This window comes from Pterocles gutturalis, unplaced genomic scaffold (assembly GCF_000699245.1).
Source record: "Pterocles gutturalis isolate BGI_N339 unplaced genomic scaffold, ASM69924v1 scaffold21457, whole genome shotgun sequence".
Classification (NCBI taxonomy): domain Eukaryota; kingdom Metazoa; phylum Chordata; class Aves; order Pterocliformes; family Pteroclidae; genus Pterocles; species Pterocles gutturalis.
This window is the reverse complement of record NW_010113316.1, coordinates 622-18,087: the sequence shown is the minus strand read 5'-3', so window position 1 is coordinate 18,087 and position 17,466 is coordinate 622. Positions and strand designations below refer to the sequence as shown.

Here is a 17,466-nt window from a genome sequence, read left to right as displayed (position 1 = left end):
GGCGGGGGCAGGAGCCGGAGCCGCTGTGACTCCCTGGCTCTGGGTTCTCCCTGCGGGGGCTGTCGGATGAAATATTAATTTCACGAGGGGTAAAGATTTCCTGTTTTATACTCCTCAGACCCATCAGTGGGTTTTGTCTCCAGTCCATTATTTTATTACTTTTGTGCTTAGAATTTACTCTGCCCAAGAGTCGTTCAGAACCTGCCGGATGGTGGATGGCGTTTGTTTTCCCCCCAAGACTTAATTACTGTTTATTTTCCTCCTTTGAAGTGGGTAAAACTCTATTGGGGTAAAGATTTCCTGTTTTATACTCCTCAGACCCATCAGTGGGTTTTGTCTCCAGTCCATTATTTTATTACTTTTGTGCTTAGAATTTACTCTGCCCAAGAGTCGTTCAGAACCTGCCGGATGGTGGATGGCGTTTGTTTTCCCCCCAAGACTTAATTACTGTTTATTTTCCTCCTTTGAAGTGGGTAAAACTCTATTTCTTGGGAGATATGCTGTAGGTGTTTTTCAGGCTGTTTGAGATTTCCCGATAACTTCTTCACCGGCAACTTTTGGATTTTTACAGCTTGTTTCTAGGCTCTGTCTGAACGAAGTGCTCTTGCAGTGATTTGCTTTGCGGGGATGGTTTTGCAGAAGTGGTTTTTAAGTGTTCCTTTGTTTCGTGAATTAAGTTTGAGACGACTTGAGGGAGTTCACCTCAAGTACTCTCCAGCGCGATGTTACAGGCTCTTGTCAGTGCGTTCCCACACTCCTCCCGGATTAAAGCGCGCTCGTCTTTATTTAAATAATGAAATTACAAAGACGACTCTAAAGCCCGGGTTTGGCTTTGTCTTTTTGTTTGTTTGTTTTAAAATAAAACCTCTGAGCAATATCCACCGAAGGCGTTTAGCTCTGGTATCATAGGTCAGTGCGTGAGCTCTTGCCTTCCCCGCAACCCGGCGTTATCGTAAAATAATCAGAGGTGCCGCAGGTTCCCGGCAGCTGGATGGCTGCGCTGCCTGCGGAGCGTTTCCTGGTCGCGGACACAAAGCAGCCGGGGCAGGGAAGTGAAACTTGGGTGTAATCGTGCAAACCAAAGCACATCGGCCACGCCAGCGCAGCCGACGGAGCTCAGAGCTCGACTTGCCAGCACGGCGCCGCTCGTATCCCGATACAGCAGCTTAACCCTTCTCTAAATTCTCCGGGTTCAGTGTTTTTGAGCAGAGTTTCAAACGCCACAATTTAGGCAGTGCCTCGAGGCATCGAAACGAATGGAGGCATTTAATCCGGACAGCTGCAGGCGGCGAGGCGGGAGTGTGTGAGCACCTCGGGTTTCGGGACCCTCTTTGCAGGTAAACCATCCTTTTGCACAATCTTTCTGCGCAATGGCGAGCGCCGACTCGGGCTCAGATTTCGGTTGCTGGGGTCACTGGTCAGGAATCGGTTCTGAACTCCTGTGTAGCTACTAAAGGAAAATTCTACTGATAGGAAACCTCTCTTTTTAAATCAAACTGGGCTCGTTAGGAGCCTGTTGGTGAACCCTGGCTCAGCGTCGCTGTTCACGTGCTGCAGGAGCACTGTTGCATTCCTCAGATCCATAAACCCAATCCCTAAAAATAATCCCGGGCGGGCGGGGGTTGAACTTCTCATTATTTCTGGAGCAAATGAGATGCGTGTTTCTCAGTGCTGTCAGGTCGTTTTCGAGAGCGTGCGGGGTTTGCTGAAAGGTCCAAGGTCTCCTGATGTTTACTGAAATATTTCCCGCCTGCGGTTACCTGTGTTTTACGCATCGAAATGGCAATTTTGGTGGTTTTCCCGTGAACAGATCGTTGAGGTTTTGTAGCGGGGGCCAGCTCCCTCCCCGGGGTTTGCAGTGGCAGAGGGATGTCTATTGTTTCCTCACCTTGTGCATCCTATCGTTCTTTGTTTAACCTGTCATCCTGCTTGTGCGGCGCCTGCCGCCCCTGCTCGCGCCGGCACGAGGGAAATACGCGTCCGTACCGCCCCGTGGAGCTGCCCCTGCACCGCTCGCGCGGGAGGTTTGTGTTCCGTGCTCTGAGATCAGCAGGACGGGTGGGAATGGGTTTGGGTGCAGGCAGCCGAGGGGGTCTTGCCTTCCCCGGGATGCCGGTTGCATTCACACGTGAGAGATCCGAGAGTTTGCGCTGTCCCGAGTGTTGGCACCGCGCGGAGGAACCACGCTCTCGGTCCACTCTGTCTCATGGCTTTTACGGCCGTAAATGCATTTTATTTTTTTTTTTAAATGATAGACTCTGAACCCCCAGGTTCTGCTGCTTGCATGCTTAAGTAACTGTCTTACGGTAGCTTTGGATTCAGCCTGTTGAAACCGTACCAAGTCTGTAGGGATCTGCTTGCTTTATATTTCATGTTACTTTTTTTCTGGCTGGTTGTTTCACCACACCTTTAAACAAAATACAAATTTTACTCTTAAAAAGCATGAGCACGACGGCTCTGACGAGCTGGGAGGCTCGGGGTTTGCCTCAGCTACTACAGCAGCAATTTTCTTTATTGCCTTTCTTTTTTTTTCTTCTTTCTTTTTCAGAACCTGAAAAGACCGATACGACTGCTGCAGTCAGGCTCCGTGACAAGAAGTTGCTGTTCAGAGGAAGGAGCTGGAGTGCTCTGCTGGCCTGTCAGCACATTTCTGACAACTCCAGACCCCGTTTGCCCTCGCAGCTGGGATTTTGCCATCCCAAACCAGCTCTCTGCCGTTCCCCGCGTTGATACGAGGCGGTGTGCGAGCTGCAACTGCCAGCTACGTCGCTCAGGGGCGAGGACTCTATTATTTTTTTTCCCCCCCTCCCCGCTCCTGCATAGCTGGACGTAAGAGCGAACACGCCGAGATGTCTAAAAAGCAAACCACGAAAGGTAAGATGCGTGTGAACGTGATAGCACCAACTGCCAATAAACAGCACTATCGATTCCAGAGTTATCAATTAGGAAAGGGGTTAATTGCTTTTTCTATTCTCCTTTCCGGGCTGCTGATGTCACTTGACAGCTTATTGTCACCGTCGTGGTGACATCGTATAACCTGTTGGGGTTTGTGACATTTTTAGGAGCGTTTCAGTTGTCTGGCTGGACAGCTCTGATTCCCCGAGTTCCTGCGTGATGTTAATGCTGCGTCACTTCCACAGGCAGACAACAGGAGAAAAAAAAAATGTCGTGTAGTGGTTGAAGAGTTCCAGAGCCAAACTTTGTGGTTTTACCGGGGTCCCCAGTTGGTTCAGGGCTGGCTGGGTACGGCCAGGGTGGATTTGGGTGGGGTCTGGGTCTCTCACGGGATTAACTCCACCAAAACTTAGTCTTGTTCCCCGCAGCCCTCGTCCACCCCTGTGGGTGCTGGGCGCTCGGGTCAGGCTTCAATCTCGGACTCGCTCGTACTGTCGGTGGCAACCGCTGGCTGGGAATCCAGTTAAGAAACGAGCCGTGGAGTCGAGGTGGGAGAGGTCAGCTCAGGTCCTCGCCTCGCGGGGCTGCGGTTCACACCAGACCTGTTGAAATCCTGTTTAAATGTTCCTTGGAGATGGGAGCAGAAGAGCAACGAGCAAGTTAGCGAGAAGCTTTCTCCGCTCTTTGTCTTCGGGTGCCCAGGCCGATTTGCCTTTCTCTGCCATCGCACGTTAAGTGGCAGAGCTGTTGAAGTGGCTTATTGCAGCGAGGGATCTTATTTGTCGCGTGTGGAACATTAATTCCAAAGTGTGCGTGTGGCGGGGGGAGAAGGGGGGCTGAGGGTCACGCTTCTCTTTTTATTTGCACTGACTACTAATTAATAATTTAAGGCGAATGGGTTTGACAATTCATGTCCTCTACCTCAAGAGAAGAGCTTTTGTTCTCCGTAGATTTTATTTTTTTTTTCCTAGCAGCTTTGGCATGGAAACGGTGTCTACCTGAGGAGCCCGGCCGTCCTTTGACAGCTAGACCCGTACGTGATTCAAAGCAATTAGTAACAGTTATGGAAATTCTCCTCTAGGATAATTTCTGAGTGATTTTTAAAACGCTGTATTTGTGTCTGTGCTCTTGGAAGCCTCAGTCCAAGTCATTAAGAAATTGACTTCTCTCTGCGGCTGGAGAGGGAGCCTGGCAATTGCGGGTGGAGAGAAAAACACACCTTGAAACCGCAGAAGAGAGTTAAGGGGTGTAGGCAGGGGAACGGGAGGAGAAATCTGTAGGAGACAGCTGGGGGAAGACATGGGGAGCTGTTCCTCTGCGGGAATCCAGGGGTTTGGCGGGTCCCTCGCTGAACGAGAGAGCTGGCACAGCTCCAGGGAAGCGCCGACACGTGTGGGGTTCCTAAAGAAAACTAAAGGGATCTGGGACATAAATATCTGACACCGCGCAGGGATGCAGCGCCGGCTTGAGCTCGCTCCGCCGCCGGGGATGTGAAAGGCGCCCGGCTTTGTTAAGCGGCTCATCTCCCGCCGGAAGGGAAGGCGAGAGTTAAAGCCGCCGACTCTCCGGGCTGTGCCCTGTCCTGTTTGGGTTGGGGTTGAATTTTCAATCACTGCTTTGCTGCTGCTCTAGAATGTTAACGTAGTCAACAAATATTTTGCCAGTCCTCTGTACAGGAGCGCACCCTGGCCAGGTAAGGAGTGGCTTTTCAGTTTCTCTTTCTGAAAGCAAGACAAAAGCCCTTTGCAGCATAACAAAGGGCTGCTGAGGAGTGTTGAGAGGCAGGGAAGCGAGACAGACCTCTTTTTAATAATGCAGCAGTTCTGAAACCGAATGAGAAGCCCACCTGTTTCTTCTTCTGAGAAGTGCCACCGAACAGAGTGAACAGCTGAGCTGCTCAGAAGGGGGTTTCTAAGCCTTGTGAAAATGTATATGCAAAGTTTGGGCGCAGAATCCTCTTCTACTCCTGGATGTTACTGGCTGTAAATAACTCGTCACTCAAAAGATCTGTGCTGAGGAAAAAACCGCTCAGTCTCTAAACCCGTCCTGTAATTTCCCTGTTCAGAATCCGAATGCGTGCGTCCAGGTGTGGGTCCTGGATCCATCCAGGGTTACACGGGATGGCTCGTTTCGGCCTCAGGCTGTTCTGTGAGGGGTAATTTAGAAATTTGAAGCAAGGGCAGGCTCAGCGATGCCAGATCTCTAAATAAATACTTCCCCAGAGTCCGGTAGGTTTGTTGGTTTGCTGCTGTCTGAACTGATCTTGGATTCTTACTGCTTCTGTTTTCCCCCGACGCGAAGCATGTGCGTTCCCTCTCCACCCCCCTCCCGACTCGATTAATTGATTTGAGTCAAAGCAGCCACCGGTCTCGGGAATGACTGGTGACCTCAGGATACAAAGCAATCACATCAATCTTGTTTCCGTCGGACATCAGCCACGGTTTTAGGCACACCAGGTTCCTGAATAAAACAGCACTTGGGCTCCGACTCATCTGGAGACATGAAGGAGCCATTTCAGTTGATGGAAAACTGTCCGACGCAGATTTGGAAAAGGCGAAAGGTCTCGGGGATCAGTCGCGGGGTAGGGAGGCTTTCGGCCGGAGCAGAGTTGAGCAGCAGGGAGCCCGCACGCCAGAGCCTTTACCAAAACCCCACATGTCAGAAAAATTTCATTTTCAGCTGGTACTTTGTTTAACAACACACCAGTCGAGCAGAAGATGCTGCTCTGCAGAAAGCAGGCTGTGTTTGCTCAGTCTGTGTCCGGATAACTTCTGGTAGAACAGGGAAACCGGGAGATTGTGGGGTCACTCTGCCGGGCAGCGCTCGCTGCGGGTTGTGCTGGGAACACACAAAGGCGGATAGCGGGTTCTGTAACCCCAGAAATCGGGTCCCGGCTCGTGGGCGAGCTCGGGTGCGGTACGAGGCCACAGGCGCTGTCAGGAATTCACGGGAAGTCACCCTGCCGAGCGCGATGCTCTGGAAATGTGCGGGTTTAATTTAATTTTTTCATTTTTTATGTGTAGATGGAAATTAGATGGGAGGAGGAAGGCAGCGTCCTGCGGTTTGAATTACCTTAATGGCTCGGTGCTCGGCTTCACTGCTGCGGCTCCGCTGCCGGCTGATGGCTTTTGCTGCTCGGGTGTCCGGAGCAGGAGGCGGAGCACAGGTTAAAACAGCGGCTGGGAAATGGCATTGTCCAGGTTGGTGACACCACGGGGGTGACCAGACCCCCCACGCTCCAAGGGACGCGGGACGGGTGCTCCGAGAGCTGTGTCCCTGCCAGTCCCTGCCTTTGTGGCACAAGCACCCGCTTCTGTGTTGGGCAGAAGTTCCTCGCTTTAGCAGCCTCTCTTTGGGGCTATTCCAGTTGATTTACAAGAAGTTAATTTTTATTCCATATTTAATTTATTTTTTTCCGTACTCTTCCAAGCCCTTACATGAATGTGGCCTTTTATCGGGAGCCTATGTTAATACAGGGGCTAAATCCTGCTGCTGCCATCCGGATCAGATGTCTGGAAGGTTTAATTTGCTCACCCCAGAATGAATTCTTCACATTCTGAGTCCATCCCTTGATTCTGTCTGAAACACGGCGAGTTTTTACCGTGATCACACCTCGGTGAACCCATCGCTTCCCTCTGCCAGGTTTGGACCCAGGGGCCGTGTTGGATGCTTGGCCCCTCGAAATCTGCTTGGGAAAACAAGCGAGAAAGTGGCGTTTTGCATTGAGACCCGGCTCTGAAGCGCAGCTGCAGCCTCCGCGGGCTCGGCAGGAATATCCTCGGGGCTCTCACATAGTTTCCACAACAGCTGACGGAGGTCCTGATCCCCGACTCCGCGCCTGGGCAGCAAACGGGACAGAAATGGAGCAAGTACCGGCTCAGTCACCCCGCAGACCCGCTCGGATATCCCCATGGGTTCTGGGGAAGGCAGGGCTGAGGTGGGGTGTGTGGGGACGTTCTCCCCCTTGAATCACGGAGGAGGTTGGGATTTCGATGGATTTTTTTTTTTTCTGCTATCAATGAAATGTTGTCTCGACAGCAGTAAGCCCGGCAATATCGATTCCAAGCCCAGTTTAGTCCTTCCTGTGCTCTAATTTGTGAGGAGAGAGCTTAGCCCTGGTACCCCTGCTGCCTGTTAGCAGGAACCCTTCTTAGGAGGGAAGAACAGCCGCGTGGGTCGATGTCGTTTGTGAGGAAGAGCCCGAGCCGCGAGGGACGTGAAGCGCAGCCCGGGGCGGTCTGTTTGCCTTGAGCGCAAGGCTTGGAGCCCTGGGAGCCCCAAAACCACAGACAGCTCCCGCGGATGTCATCCTTAGGTAGCACTTTTCCAGAAATCCTGATTTTTTTCTTTTTTTTTTTCTGTATGTGTGGGTATGTTGGTGTGACTGCAAGCACAGAGCGATAGAATAACAATGTGCTGGCTCCTGGACTCTGTCCGGGGAAGATGCGTTAATTCCTGTCCCGTCACCTCTGCAGCCCTGGGCACCGACGGCTCCCGATTCTCCCGACGCGGGGACTGCTGAAGATACCCGTAATTAGAGCAAATTGGAGATGCTCCGAGCGAGCAGCCAGGTGCCTTTTTTTTTTTTTTAAGAGCTTTTTATTTCCCATTAGCCGAGGTCTCCCGCGCTATCCCTGGGAGAGCCGGCGCAGTTACCGCTGACCTGAAAAGCCACCGAGTCTATAAATGTTTCACGGTTTAACTGCATCTTGATGGCAGAGCACTTGGAGTATGGATTCTGGGCAGGTCCCCAAAGCTGTCCACCTGTGAGTGTCCCGGCTGGGGCAGGAGGGTGAACCTGGTGTTTGGAGTGGGGATTTTTGTTGTTTAATTTTACTGTGCAGCTTTTCTGTGGGCTGGCACGTGGGTGTGGGGGTTTGTGAAGTGCTGGAGGGGTTCGGAGGAGCTAAAAAGTGGCTTAAAAGTGAGCCAGGGCTTGGCTGGGGGGCTTGAGGGGGAAATGCTGGCCCCTGTTTTGACTTCCTTGAGGTGTTGGGTGTGAAGTTGTATTTTGTGTGTCCCAGGACGCAGAGCAGGCGTTTGTTAGGTTGTAGCTTTAATTCTCGCACGTGTTTCATGCAGAAGGGGCTAATGAGCGGCGTTACGGGAGGAGCAGATTGATATTTGGTGGGGTGGGTTCTTCCCGGCATCGTCAGTGTTTCTGTTTGAGAGATCCTGGGTTGCTGGTCCAATAAACGGCGCTGAGACACAAGAGGAAACGATTTGGGCTGAACGGTTTTTCTGGAGGATGCCGTTAGGAACAGAAGCAGCAATTAATGCGGTTGGCGCGGTCCCGGGGGTTTATCCCATCACATCGACCGCGCAGCGCCGCGTGGCGTGTGCTTTAACGCCGCAGAGATCAGCCTGAGCGTCCGCCCGGCTCCTCGTGTCAGACCCGACACGCGCGGTCTGAGCCCGGGCTTTGGGAAGGAGCTTTCCTTCCCCACAAGGTTGTTAATTCCAACAATCTCGAAGCCACTGGTGGTCGCCAGGCTCCTGTCCACGCGAGCGTTTGAAATTCCATCCCTTCCTGCAAATCCTGTCACAAGAGGCGCGAGTGCCAGCAGCCCTTCTAATGATCCCTGGGAGCGCTCGGGGGCGATATCGAATGTGTGCCGCGTAGTCTCCCTCGCATAATTTTTGCATCATGAACATTTGAACACCAGGAGGACTCGGGCTGTCGCAAAGCAGCTGGAAGCTGGAGGAGCGGCTCGGAGCGAGGTGCTGATAGGCTCAGTCCCCTGTAAGACCAAGAGGAAACGGAGATGTGGGCAAGGGGTGGGATTGAGTAACGGAAAATGTGCTGCACGGGGGAGTGGAACTTCATCTTTCCTGGCACCTGGGCCCTCGGTGGCTGCTCTGAAATGAAGATTTTGAAAAAAGATTGCTAGGTCTCGCTCGGTGATGGGAGCCCAAAAGCCATTTATAAGATTAAGGACTAGAAAGTTGGTAACTCCAAGTTCTGTGAGGTTGGGAAACTTGAGAAAATCTTGCTCATGGGGCTGAAACGGGTGAGGATGGCGCGAGGAAGAATTTAACCGTTCATCTGTAGCCTTAATAAGAGGCTGACCTTTCCATCACGCTCGCAGCCCTGTCACTGTGTGCGGTAGCGTCTCGCTTTAAATGCTACATCAATGTCTGGGAACCGCGGGAGTCAATGGGGTGTCTCAAAATTGCGGACGGGTTGTTTAGAGGAGGTTGAGGGAAAGAACATGAATCAGCAGCTTGGAGTATCGGCTGAGCTGGAGCAGGAAGGGCAGTGACCCAGCGAGCGTCCCCACGGAGCAGTGTCCCTTCCCCCGGGCTGTCCCCAAAGCCACCGCACAGCAGCAGCAGGAGCTTTGCAGGAGAACCGGCGCCTTGACCTTCCCCAGCCCCGTTCAGGGGCTCGAGGCATCAAAGCACACGCGAGCAAACGCGCTTCTGGGAAATCCGCCCGTGGCTGTGTCCAGATCTCCCTGGAAAGGGGTCGGTGATGCTGGAGCGCATAAAACCTCCGGGGTCCTGCCATCGGCCCCTGCCCAGGGACACGGGTTCTTCCAAATGTGGCTAAAATACTGCTTTGAAGTGTGTGCTGTCGGAGTGAAATACATCTGTGAACAGCTGGATCCCTTTTCTTTAGCAAACTTGCCATTTAGCCTGCTCAGACCTTTGGGACAGAAAAATGAAACGTGAATTTGTGATCTCGGGGTGAAGCGGTGGGGCCCGCAGATTTATGTGACCTTTGCTCGCTGGCAGGGAGCAGAGCCGTCGGTGACGGCTGTCTCGATTATGGGTCTCTTTTGGAACATTTCAGCATTACCTCGGAGATGGGAGCTGGCAGGGAACACAAGCTGCTGGATCTTCAAACCCATTTATCAGTCTGCTTGCCATTTGTATCTCCAGGTGGAGGAAATTGTTCCCCGCGCTGCTCGAAGGCGCTGGCGCTTCTGTTAACTACTGCTGGGCTCAGGAACAGATGAATTTGGAAATGGAGGAGCGGCGGTGCTCTGCTTCTCTGGTCTGCACCAGCCCTGTCGGGGCTGGTGGGTTTTGATCCACTTGGTTTAAACTGACCCGGAGCTGGGGACTGAAGGGGTTCTTGAGTTCGGGGGGGGCTTTGGCAAAGCGGGGTTACCTGGCTGACCAGAATCTGGTGACCAAGGCTGGGGTATCGTCCGTTTTCCTCTCACGATCCTCTGCTCACTGTATGCCAGGATTATCCAGCCAACACCGTACGTCTCTAGGATTTCAATTTTCTCCTTGGCACGGTAACAGCTCGGAGCTGACCCTTTGCTTCATCTCTTTCGAAATGTCTCTTGGTGCCTGTTGTTCAGAAGAGCGCTTCCCTCTCCTCTGTCTTTGCAGATCCGTCTGGGTTTATTTTTGATGTGCAGTCCAACACCGTGATGGCCCAAGGAGGAACCTTTGAGAACATGAAGGAGAAGGTAAATGTGTCTTCGGAGGCTTAACTCACCACGTGCCGCGGAAGAGCTCCTGAACGCCCAATCTTCATCTCTTCCCCGAGATGAAATATGTTTCTGTCTGGGAGCTAACTGCAGCTCTGTCAAAAGCAGAATTTTATTCAGGCTAAGTCGTCCCGGCACATTTTGATAAGGAAGTCATCGGTGATGGTTTCAGACTGCTTGCGGAAGGGTTGCAGCGGGCGCCGTGCGGGACACAGCAGGTGGTTTACATTTACATTCACACCTTTCCCTCTTTCCTTCCCTCCAGATCAGCGCGGTGCGAGCGATAGTCCCCAACAGGAGCAACAACGAGATCGTCCTCGTGCTGCAGCATTTTGACAACTGCGTGGACAGAACGGTGCAAGCGTTTATGGAAGGTGAGCGCGGCGTGGTTCTTGGTGGGGTTTGTGGCTTCGGAACTCGTAGGTGCCGTGTTTTACCCAGCCGCAGCCTCTGTGCAGAAGGGGCGGCGTGCAGGGACCAGAAGCTCGTGGAGCTTCTCAGCTCGATCCCCAGAGGTAACCAGCGGGCAATTCTCTCCCCGAGTTTTAGTTGGTGTTTGCTCAACGAGGGGTCAAGGCAGAGATAAGCCTTTGATAGCCCTTTAGATAAAGGAGGTTAGAGACTCGATGACAGAAACTCCTGCTGGTGTGTACAAAATGGGAATGTCTTCAGCTGCGGCAGCTGCTGTGTGTACTTTGGAACCTGGCTCACAAATCCTCTCCTGGCTCCGGCTGCCGTGCTGCGTTAGGCGGATTTTCTGACCTTGGAAAAACCGGCTGTCGCTGGTGACAGTGCCTGTCGCTTCGCAGCGCTCGTTTCCACGCTGGCCGGGGCTGACAGCCGCGCTTTGCCGCTGGCCTGCGGCAGGTGACAGCTACTCCTCAGGCTGCGGCCATCCTGACACCGTCACCGGCTCTGGGGACAGGAGGGCAGGAGATATATGACCTGAGCACAACCTTGGAGTTCAGAACATGCTCCAGCAGGTTCTGAGTACCTAAACCTTTAGTATGACAGAGCCAAAGAGAAGATTGTTGGGGCTTTTTTTCTTTTTTTTTTTTTTTTTCTGGGAAGAGCTGGCACTGTGCTGTAAGGGCATAGTCCTGTTCAGCAGCGTGTTCCCAAAGCAAAAACGAAACCGATCCTTTGATTACATCAACTAAGAGAATTGAAACCTAGGTGCAGGAAGTATTGCAGCTGGCTCCAGGTATGGAGGCACTTCCCCCTGATCAGGAAAAAACGGGAGGGAATGCCTTGGCCACTGCTCATCGCTGCGTTTCGTTGCAGGCAATGCCAGTGAAGTACTGAAAGAATGGACTGTAACAGGCAAAAAAAAGGTAACGCTTTTAAAATATACTTTGTAAGGCATTTCTCTCTTTGTTCTGTGGATTTAGACCACAGAGAGCAGTAGCGTTCCTCGTGATTTCGATGGGAAAAGAAACCAAAGAGCAAACGTGTGTATTGCTGTGAGCAGAAGCGATGCTTGGAGATAATCACGAGGTGATCAGGTGCCTCGCTGTTCAGGGCAAAGATTTACACGGCAACTTCAGCGCAAGTTGTAAACATCATCTTCTCACCACGTTAGCATTTCATTTAGTTGTCAGACACATTGTCTGGACTGGAGAATCTGAAAAAAAAGTTCTAGACTTTCTGTCCTTGCAGTCGCTTTTGTTCTGCTGACCCTCCACAGGACCCGTAATCCGCACACACAGCCCCACGCCGAAGTAAATCTTTATGGGGTCCATTTATTTCACCGGAGCTCTGTAATTCACTGTTCAGATCGTCGTGCTGTTCCATTTTTCATCGGTAACCTTTGGAGCTGAACAGTTGCATTTAATGCTGAGCTCTGTGGAAATATATTTCTTTGTCACGTAGGCTTTCTCCAGTGTTTTGCCAAGTTCTCTGCTCAGACCTCTGCAAAAGGGTTAAATAAAGATTTGCAAAGTTTCAGTACTTGATATTCTAATGTCTAAATCCACCAGGACAAGAATAAAATCATAATTATTCAAAAGGACTCCTTTGAATACGTGAAAAGCACCAGTGTGCAATGGAGAGGGGAAAAAAATGTGCCTGAGCAGCCCTGTGCTGGGAACGAGGGGAGTTTTCCCAGAGCGAGGTCTGGCAGAGCACCTTGGACCTTGCAGGGAGCTCCCCCCGAACCGCCCCGGCCGGTGCCGTGGGTCGCAGCCCCACGCCTCGCCATGATTTCCCATCAGTTATGCAAACTTCATCTGATCGCCGTTGCTCTCCTTGGCACACCGGCGGGAGGATAATGTATTTGCGCCTCATTAATGCCACGATATCTGTCCTCATTGTTGAATAAATCCCTCCTCCTGTTAATAGGATCAACAGCCCGTCTGCCTGAAAAAACATTGAATTCAGCGACTTTCAGCCAGTAAGCAGAAGCTTAATTTTCCCTTCAGGAATTAAGCTTAACATTTTTCTTTTTTTTCCCCCTTTGTGGTGTGGGTAACTAATCCTTAGAACAAGAAGAAGAAAACCAAACCGAAACCGCAAGCTGAATCGAACCCTGGCCTCCCAGACCCCAGTAAATTGGTGTCCACTGAAGAGGAGCAGTCGGCAAACTCGGAGAAGGGTGGAATTAACGGTTTCCATGTCAACGGCTGCGCCCACGACACGGAGTCCGTGGACTCGCTCAGCGAAGGTCTGGATGCGCTTTCGATTGATGCCAGAGAGCTGGAGGATTGCGAGCCCGCCGCGCCAGACATGCCTGAGAGAACAGGTTGGTCTCTAGAAAGTAGCGCAGGAGACGGGCACCGAGTGGTAAAAAAGCCGAGCAGCTGCCTCCTGCTTTTCTTTGTGTTCCTTCTTTGGTTTGGGTCAGCTTAGAATGCTGATTTGTCTGGCTGGCTCTTCAGAGAAGAGCAGCTCACCTCGGGGGCTGATTTTTTTTTTTTGCTTGTTGCGGTAAAGGAGGCGGTCAGCGTTCCGCTGTCCTCATCACGTTCCCCTTTAAACGAGTGTGCTTTTCTACAGCAGTGCCTGAACTAGCGAACGGAATAGCAGGCTTTGACACAAAATCGCTCACCATGCATCCTTCCCAGAGCCCTTCGTCCCTCCGCCAGCGGCCTGAGCAGAGGAGCGCTAGCAGGTCTCTGTCCCGATCGACAGCCACCAACCCACCTCCCGCCTCCCTGGCCGCAGCGCGGCTGGAAGACGTTCCAGTTTCACCTGCGAACAAGAAGCTGGGTAAGGCCCGGAGGGTCTGCGCGCTCTCCGTGTCAGAGCAGGTTGCTGCTGGGTGAATTCGCACCCGCTCCGCTGCGGTGTCGCTGACAGACGCGGCGGTGAGGCAGCCCGGACTTTGATTTTAATCCAAGCGAACACGCTGCTTATTATCCGGCCAGTAACGCGCGCTCGACCCCTGCTCTTCCCTCTGCACAGCAGGGGTCTGACAGCGGTTTAGCTGTAGGGCCTGGAGCGGCAAACCTCTGCGTGTGAGAGGAGCAGGCAGGACGCAGCCGGTCTCGCTGCATGCGTTTATCCCATTCTTCTCTGCGCTCCGTCGCGGAGCCTCCGGGCTGTTTCTCATCTTTTGTGAGAATTTGCCAGGAGTTGGGACCAGCCCTGTTACAAGAAGTGACAGCCTCCTTCTCCTGGGCTGGTTTTTTTTTTCCTCTTTTTCATGTGTTTTCTCCACAGCTGGGTTCTTGTGCTAACACGTGGGGACAGGAAGGGCCTCGGAGACCCCGAGTTATCAGACTTGGCTCAGGGAGACGAGGCGGGGGCGGTTTCACCTCCTTGCTGCACGGAAAAGCTGTAACGAGCCGTCGTTAATGGCACTTGGCAGGGAGCAACTGCGCTCCAGCGAGCTCCCGAGCGCGTGGGCAAGGAGATGGACCGAGCTGAGACCAGGGACTAACCTTGGGAGCGATCATCAATCCTTTCAGCTCCTGATTTGAGGAAATAACCTTAATTAGAGCTTCCGAGCCAATTCCCTCCCCCAGGCAGGGTCATTTCCCATCATTTAGGGATAGGGGTGTTGGTCTCTGCCTTTCACTTGTCTCCAGTCCCTGGCACAAAGGCAGCTCAGAGATGCGTTGGGTTTCTCTCCCGTAATTGAAAATGGGGAGGGACATCCCTGCCCATAGAAGGAAGTTCTCCAAGCCTTGGGGGACCTTTCACCAGTAAGAAATTTTTTCCTCGTGCCTTCGTAATGAGGAAGGGGAAGAAAAATTTCAAACCAAGCAGTGTGTAGTTTTAAAATAAGAGACAAAGCAATCTTCTTTATCCCTGCTGGGAGGATTTAGTGGTGTGATTGACGTGGCTGCTTGAGTTCGCTCTGTCTCTTGGTAGGTTCTAATATTGAGAAGTCAGTGAAGGATCTCCAGCGCTGCACCGTCTCGCTGGCTCGGTACCGCGTGGTGGTGAAGGAGGAGATGGACGCTTCCATCAAGAAGATGAAGCAGGTCTTTGCAGAACTGCAGAGCAGGTAAGTTAAACGTGGGGACAGTCCCAAGGCCTGTGGTCAAGCGGACGCCCCGTGCTTGCACCGGGATGTTCGTACGCTGCTCCAGTCTTTGGCGTGTCCAGGGGGGTCTTTGACGAACTGCGGCTCCGTGTTGGCATGAGGCAGTTGTCCTGACACTGTAAAGTCGTTTTAGACACAGATAATAGGACGAACTCGCCGGATAATGCGGTGACGGGTACTAACATGAGCTGGGCTGGAAGGAGAACTGTTGGGAGCTCGGGGTGCAGCAGCCCGTGTCTTTGAGAAGCAAACATTTGTATCTGAAACCTTCAAATTAGGGTTGAACATAACATGGAAGAGAAGGATCCTTTGGCAGGTACCAGTACACTCAGAGATCACCCTGTACAGCGTCGCTCCCCCGTTTTAAAATAAGCTTTTCATACTGGGCAGGATGTTCCCGGGAGTGTAATCAGGTCTTGTTTTAATGAACATCTTTATTGGTTTGGAGAAGTGCTTTCAGGTGATATTCCGAAAGGCCTCGCGTCGGAGGCGCTCGCTGTCGTGGCTGGTTGAACCTATTGCTGAGGAATTGTTCTCCGTGGTTGTACAAATACCGCTGCTTTTGGTGAGGAAATATTCATCAGCAACAGCACAGGGAGTTCTCCTTGCCTGCAGTGAGTAACGTTTGACAAGGAACTAAAGCGCTGCTATCGCATCCAGGGATTAAGGTCGATATTTGGCAGACTTGCAAAGCCGCGTCAGGAGCTGTCTGTGTCTGAAAGCCGCACGTGGCCTCGGAGGCCAGAGCGGTTGGTGGTGGGGAGGCAGAGAGCTGGGTTCTGGAGCCTTCGGGTGAATTTAGTCGCTCGGTCTGGACGACTTCTTGCGCTCGGACTCACGCTGAGCTTTGCCACCAGGACGGGCTCTCCTGGAGCCGCTGGGATTCCGTGTGGAAACCCGGCGCGTGCTGAAAACACTGATAAAGGGGCTCCTCCGGGACTCCTAAACCTACCTGAGGAGACCGGCCCCAGCCGGAGGGGGAGGCTTGGGGGTGTCCGCGGGTCTGACCTGTGAGTTGTCTCCACGCCGAAGCTGGCCACGGAGCTCCCAGCACCTCCCGCCTTTTGGGAGAGCTGCCGGGAAGGGGATTTACCCGGTCAGTAGCCGAGGGATTTGGAGCCCTGACGCCGGTTTGGTTCTGTTAACGTTATTCCTCACTTTCTTAGTGGCTTTGTCCTCTGAGTCAATACAGATACTGGGTCAATATTGTCCCTGTGTACAACGGGGTTTTGTTGTTGAGGGTTTTTTATCTGCCTCTCTACAGTTACAACATCTGTAAAAACCTCTCCCTGGCACGGAAAATGTCATTCTTCTGGCTCGTGTGCCTGGTTCCGTCTAAGTAATTCTTCGCCCTTTGGCTTCTCATCTCTGAAACACTTGCGTCACGGTGGGAAAGGTTAAAGACTCAGGTCCAGCCCCGCGGCGTTGCTCCGATAAGCCAAGGAGCCGGCGGCAGCGGGTGAAGCAGGACGCGCGGTTCCGTGAGCGGGGAGGCGAGCGCTTGCCTGGAACGGGGCCACCGGGAACCTCCTTCGACAAATGCCAAGTGCAGGCGCTGCCCGGCAGGATGCGGGCTCGGCGCGGATGATACGTGGTGACTCTGCAGCCGCTCAGCTCTGCAGAAAGATCCTTTTCCCGAAAGTGATGCACTGGCCGCTGAGCCGAGGTGTAATTGTACCTTCACTTTTTTTTTTTTTTTTTCCTTCCCCCAACTCCCTTGATGACCCAGCGAATAATTGGCGTGTTTTTAAATCCTGTGGCACAGAGCAGGATCCGATAGAGAAACCCTCTGCCTGAGCTGCCTCTCCAGCTGGCTTCCTACCAGAGGAAAACCTGGTTTGAAAGCAGGTTTGCTCAACCGAAGCAGGATATTTGAGTAGCAAAGCTTGGGCTGGTTTAACGGCCGCCCGCCAGGGCTGCCCTGCGGCTGCTGTCCTGTGAACCAGCGAGCCTTCCTCCAGCTCCTCACCGTCCTCTTCTCCCGTGAGACAGAGCGCTTGTGTGAGACCCGTGGTCGTAGGCAGTGAGGGCGAAGGAGGCTCTGACGCCGGGACGGTGCCTGGCGGATCTCTCGGTCTCCGAAATCCATCCTGTCTGAGGGCAGGTGGAGCCGCAGCTGCTTTGGCGTCCTCGTGAGATGATCTGCTCCTCTGGGCTGGAGGTGATGGGGGTAACCACGCTGGGGAATCCCAACAGCCCCTCATTTCCTGAATAATAATTATCGGTTTTATTCCATCCTGCCTGGGATCTCGTCGAGAGGGAGGCGTGTTTCCAAATGGATCTGGCAGAAGGAAGTGAGTTGGGTTTTTTTTTGTTTTTTGGGGGTTTTTGTTGACAAGAAGCCGTGCAGGATGGAGGAACAGCGGGGTCTGATCCCAGCCACTCGTCACACCAACCCCAGGCAAAGCCGCTTGGCCTCTGTTCCTCCGCCAGCCCAACTGTAAAATTGGGTAAAGGCCTCCAGCTGAGCTCCGCTGAGTAAATGAAATTATAAAGCGAAGGCAGCCGTGGGCCGTGCCGAGGTGCGTGTGTGCGTGCCTGCAGCCTGGCGGAAAAAAGCCCCAAAATGCCCCGTGGCGCAGCGGGCGTTGGCTCTGCAGGAGCCGGGCGGGTGCCTGTGTGCTCAGGGAGGAG

The 17,466-nt window shown here is 52.8% G+C and overlaps 1 protein-coding gene across 1 annotated transcript; it reads left to right on the top strand.

The window, feature by feature from the left end:
• Positions 1-2,849: 2,849 nt before the first annotated feature.
• Positions 2,850-14,793, top strand: SPATS2 (spermatogenesis associated, serine-rich 2; the record flags this gene model as incomplete). Its single annotated transcript, XM_010074455.1, has 7 exons — positions 2,850-2,874; positions 10,243-10,322; positions 10,609-10,717; positions 11,628-11,677; positions 12,825-13,083; positions 13,338-13,550; positions 14,658-14,793. Coding segments are annotated over exons 1-7 (872 nt in total), but the record flags the coding sequence as incomplete, so codon positions are not given.
• Positions 14,794-17,466: the final 2,673 nt, after the last annotated feature.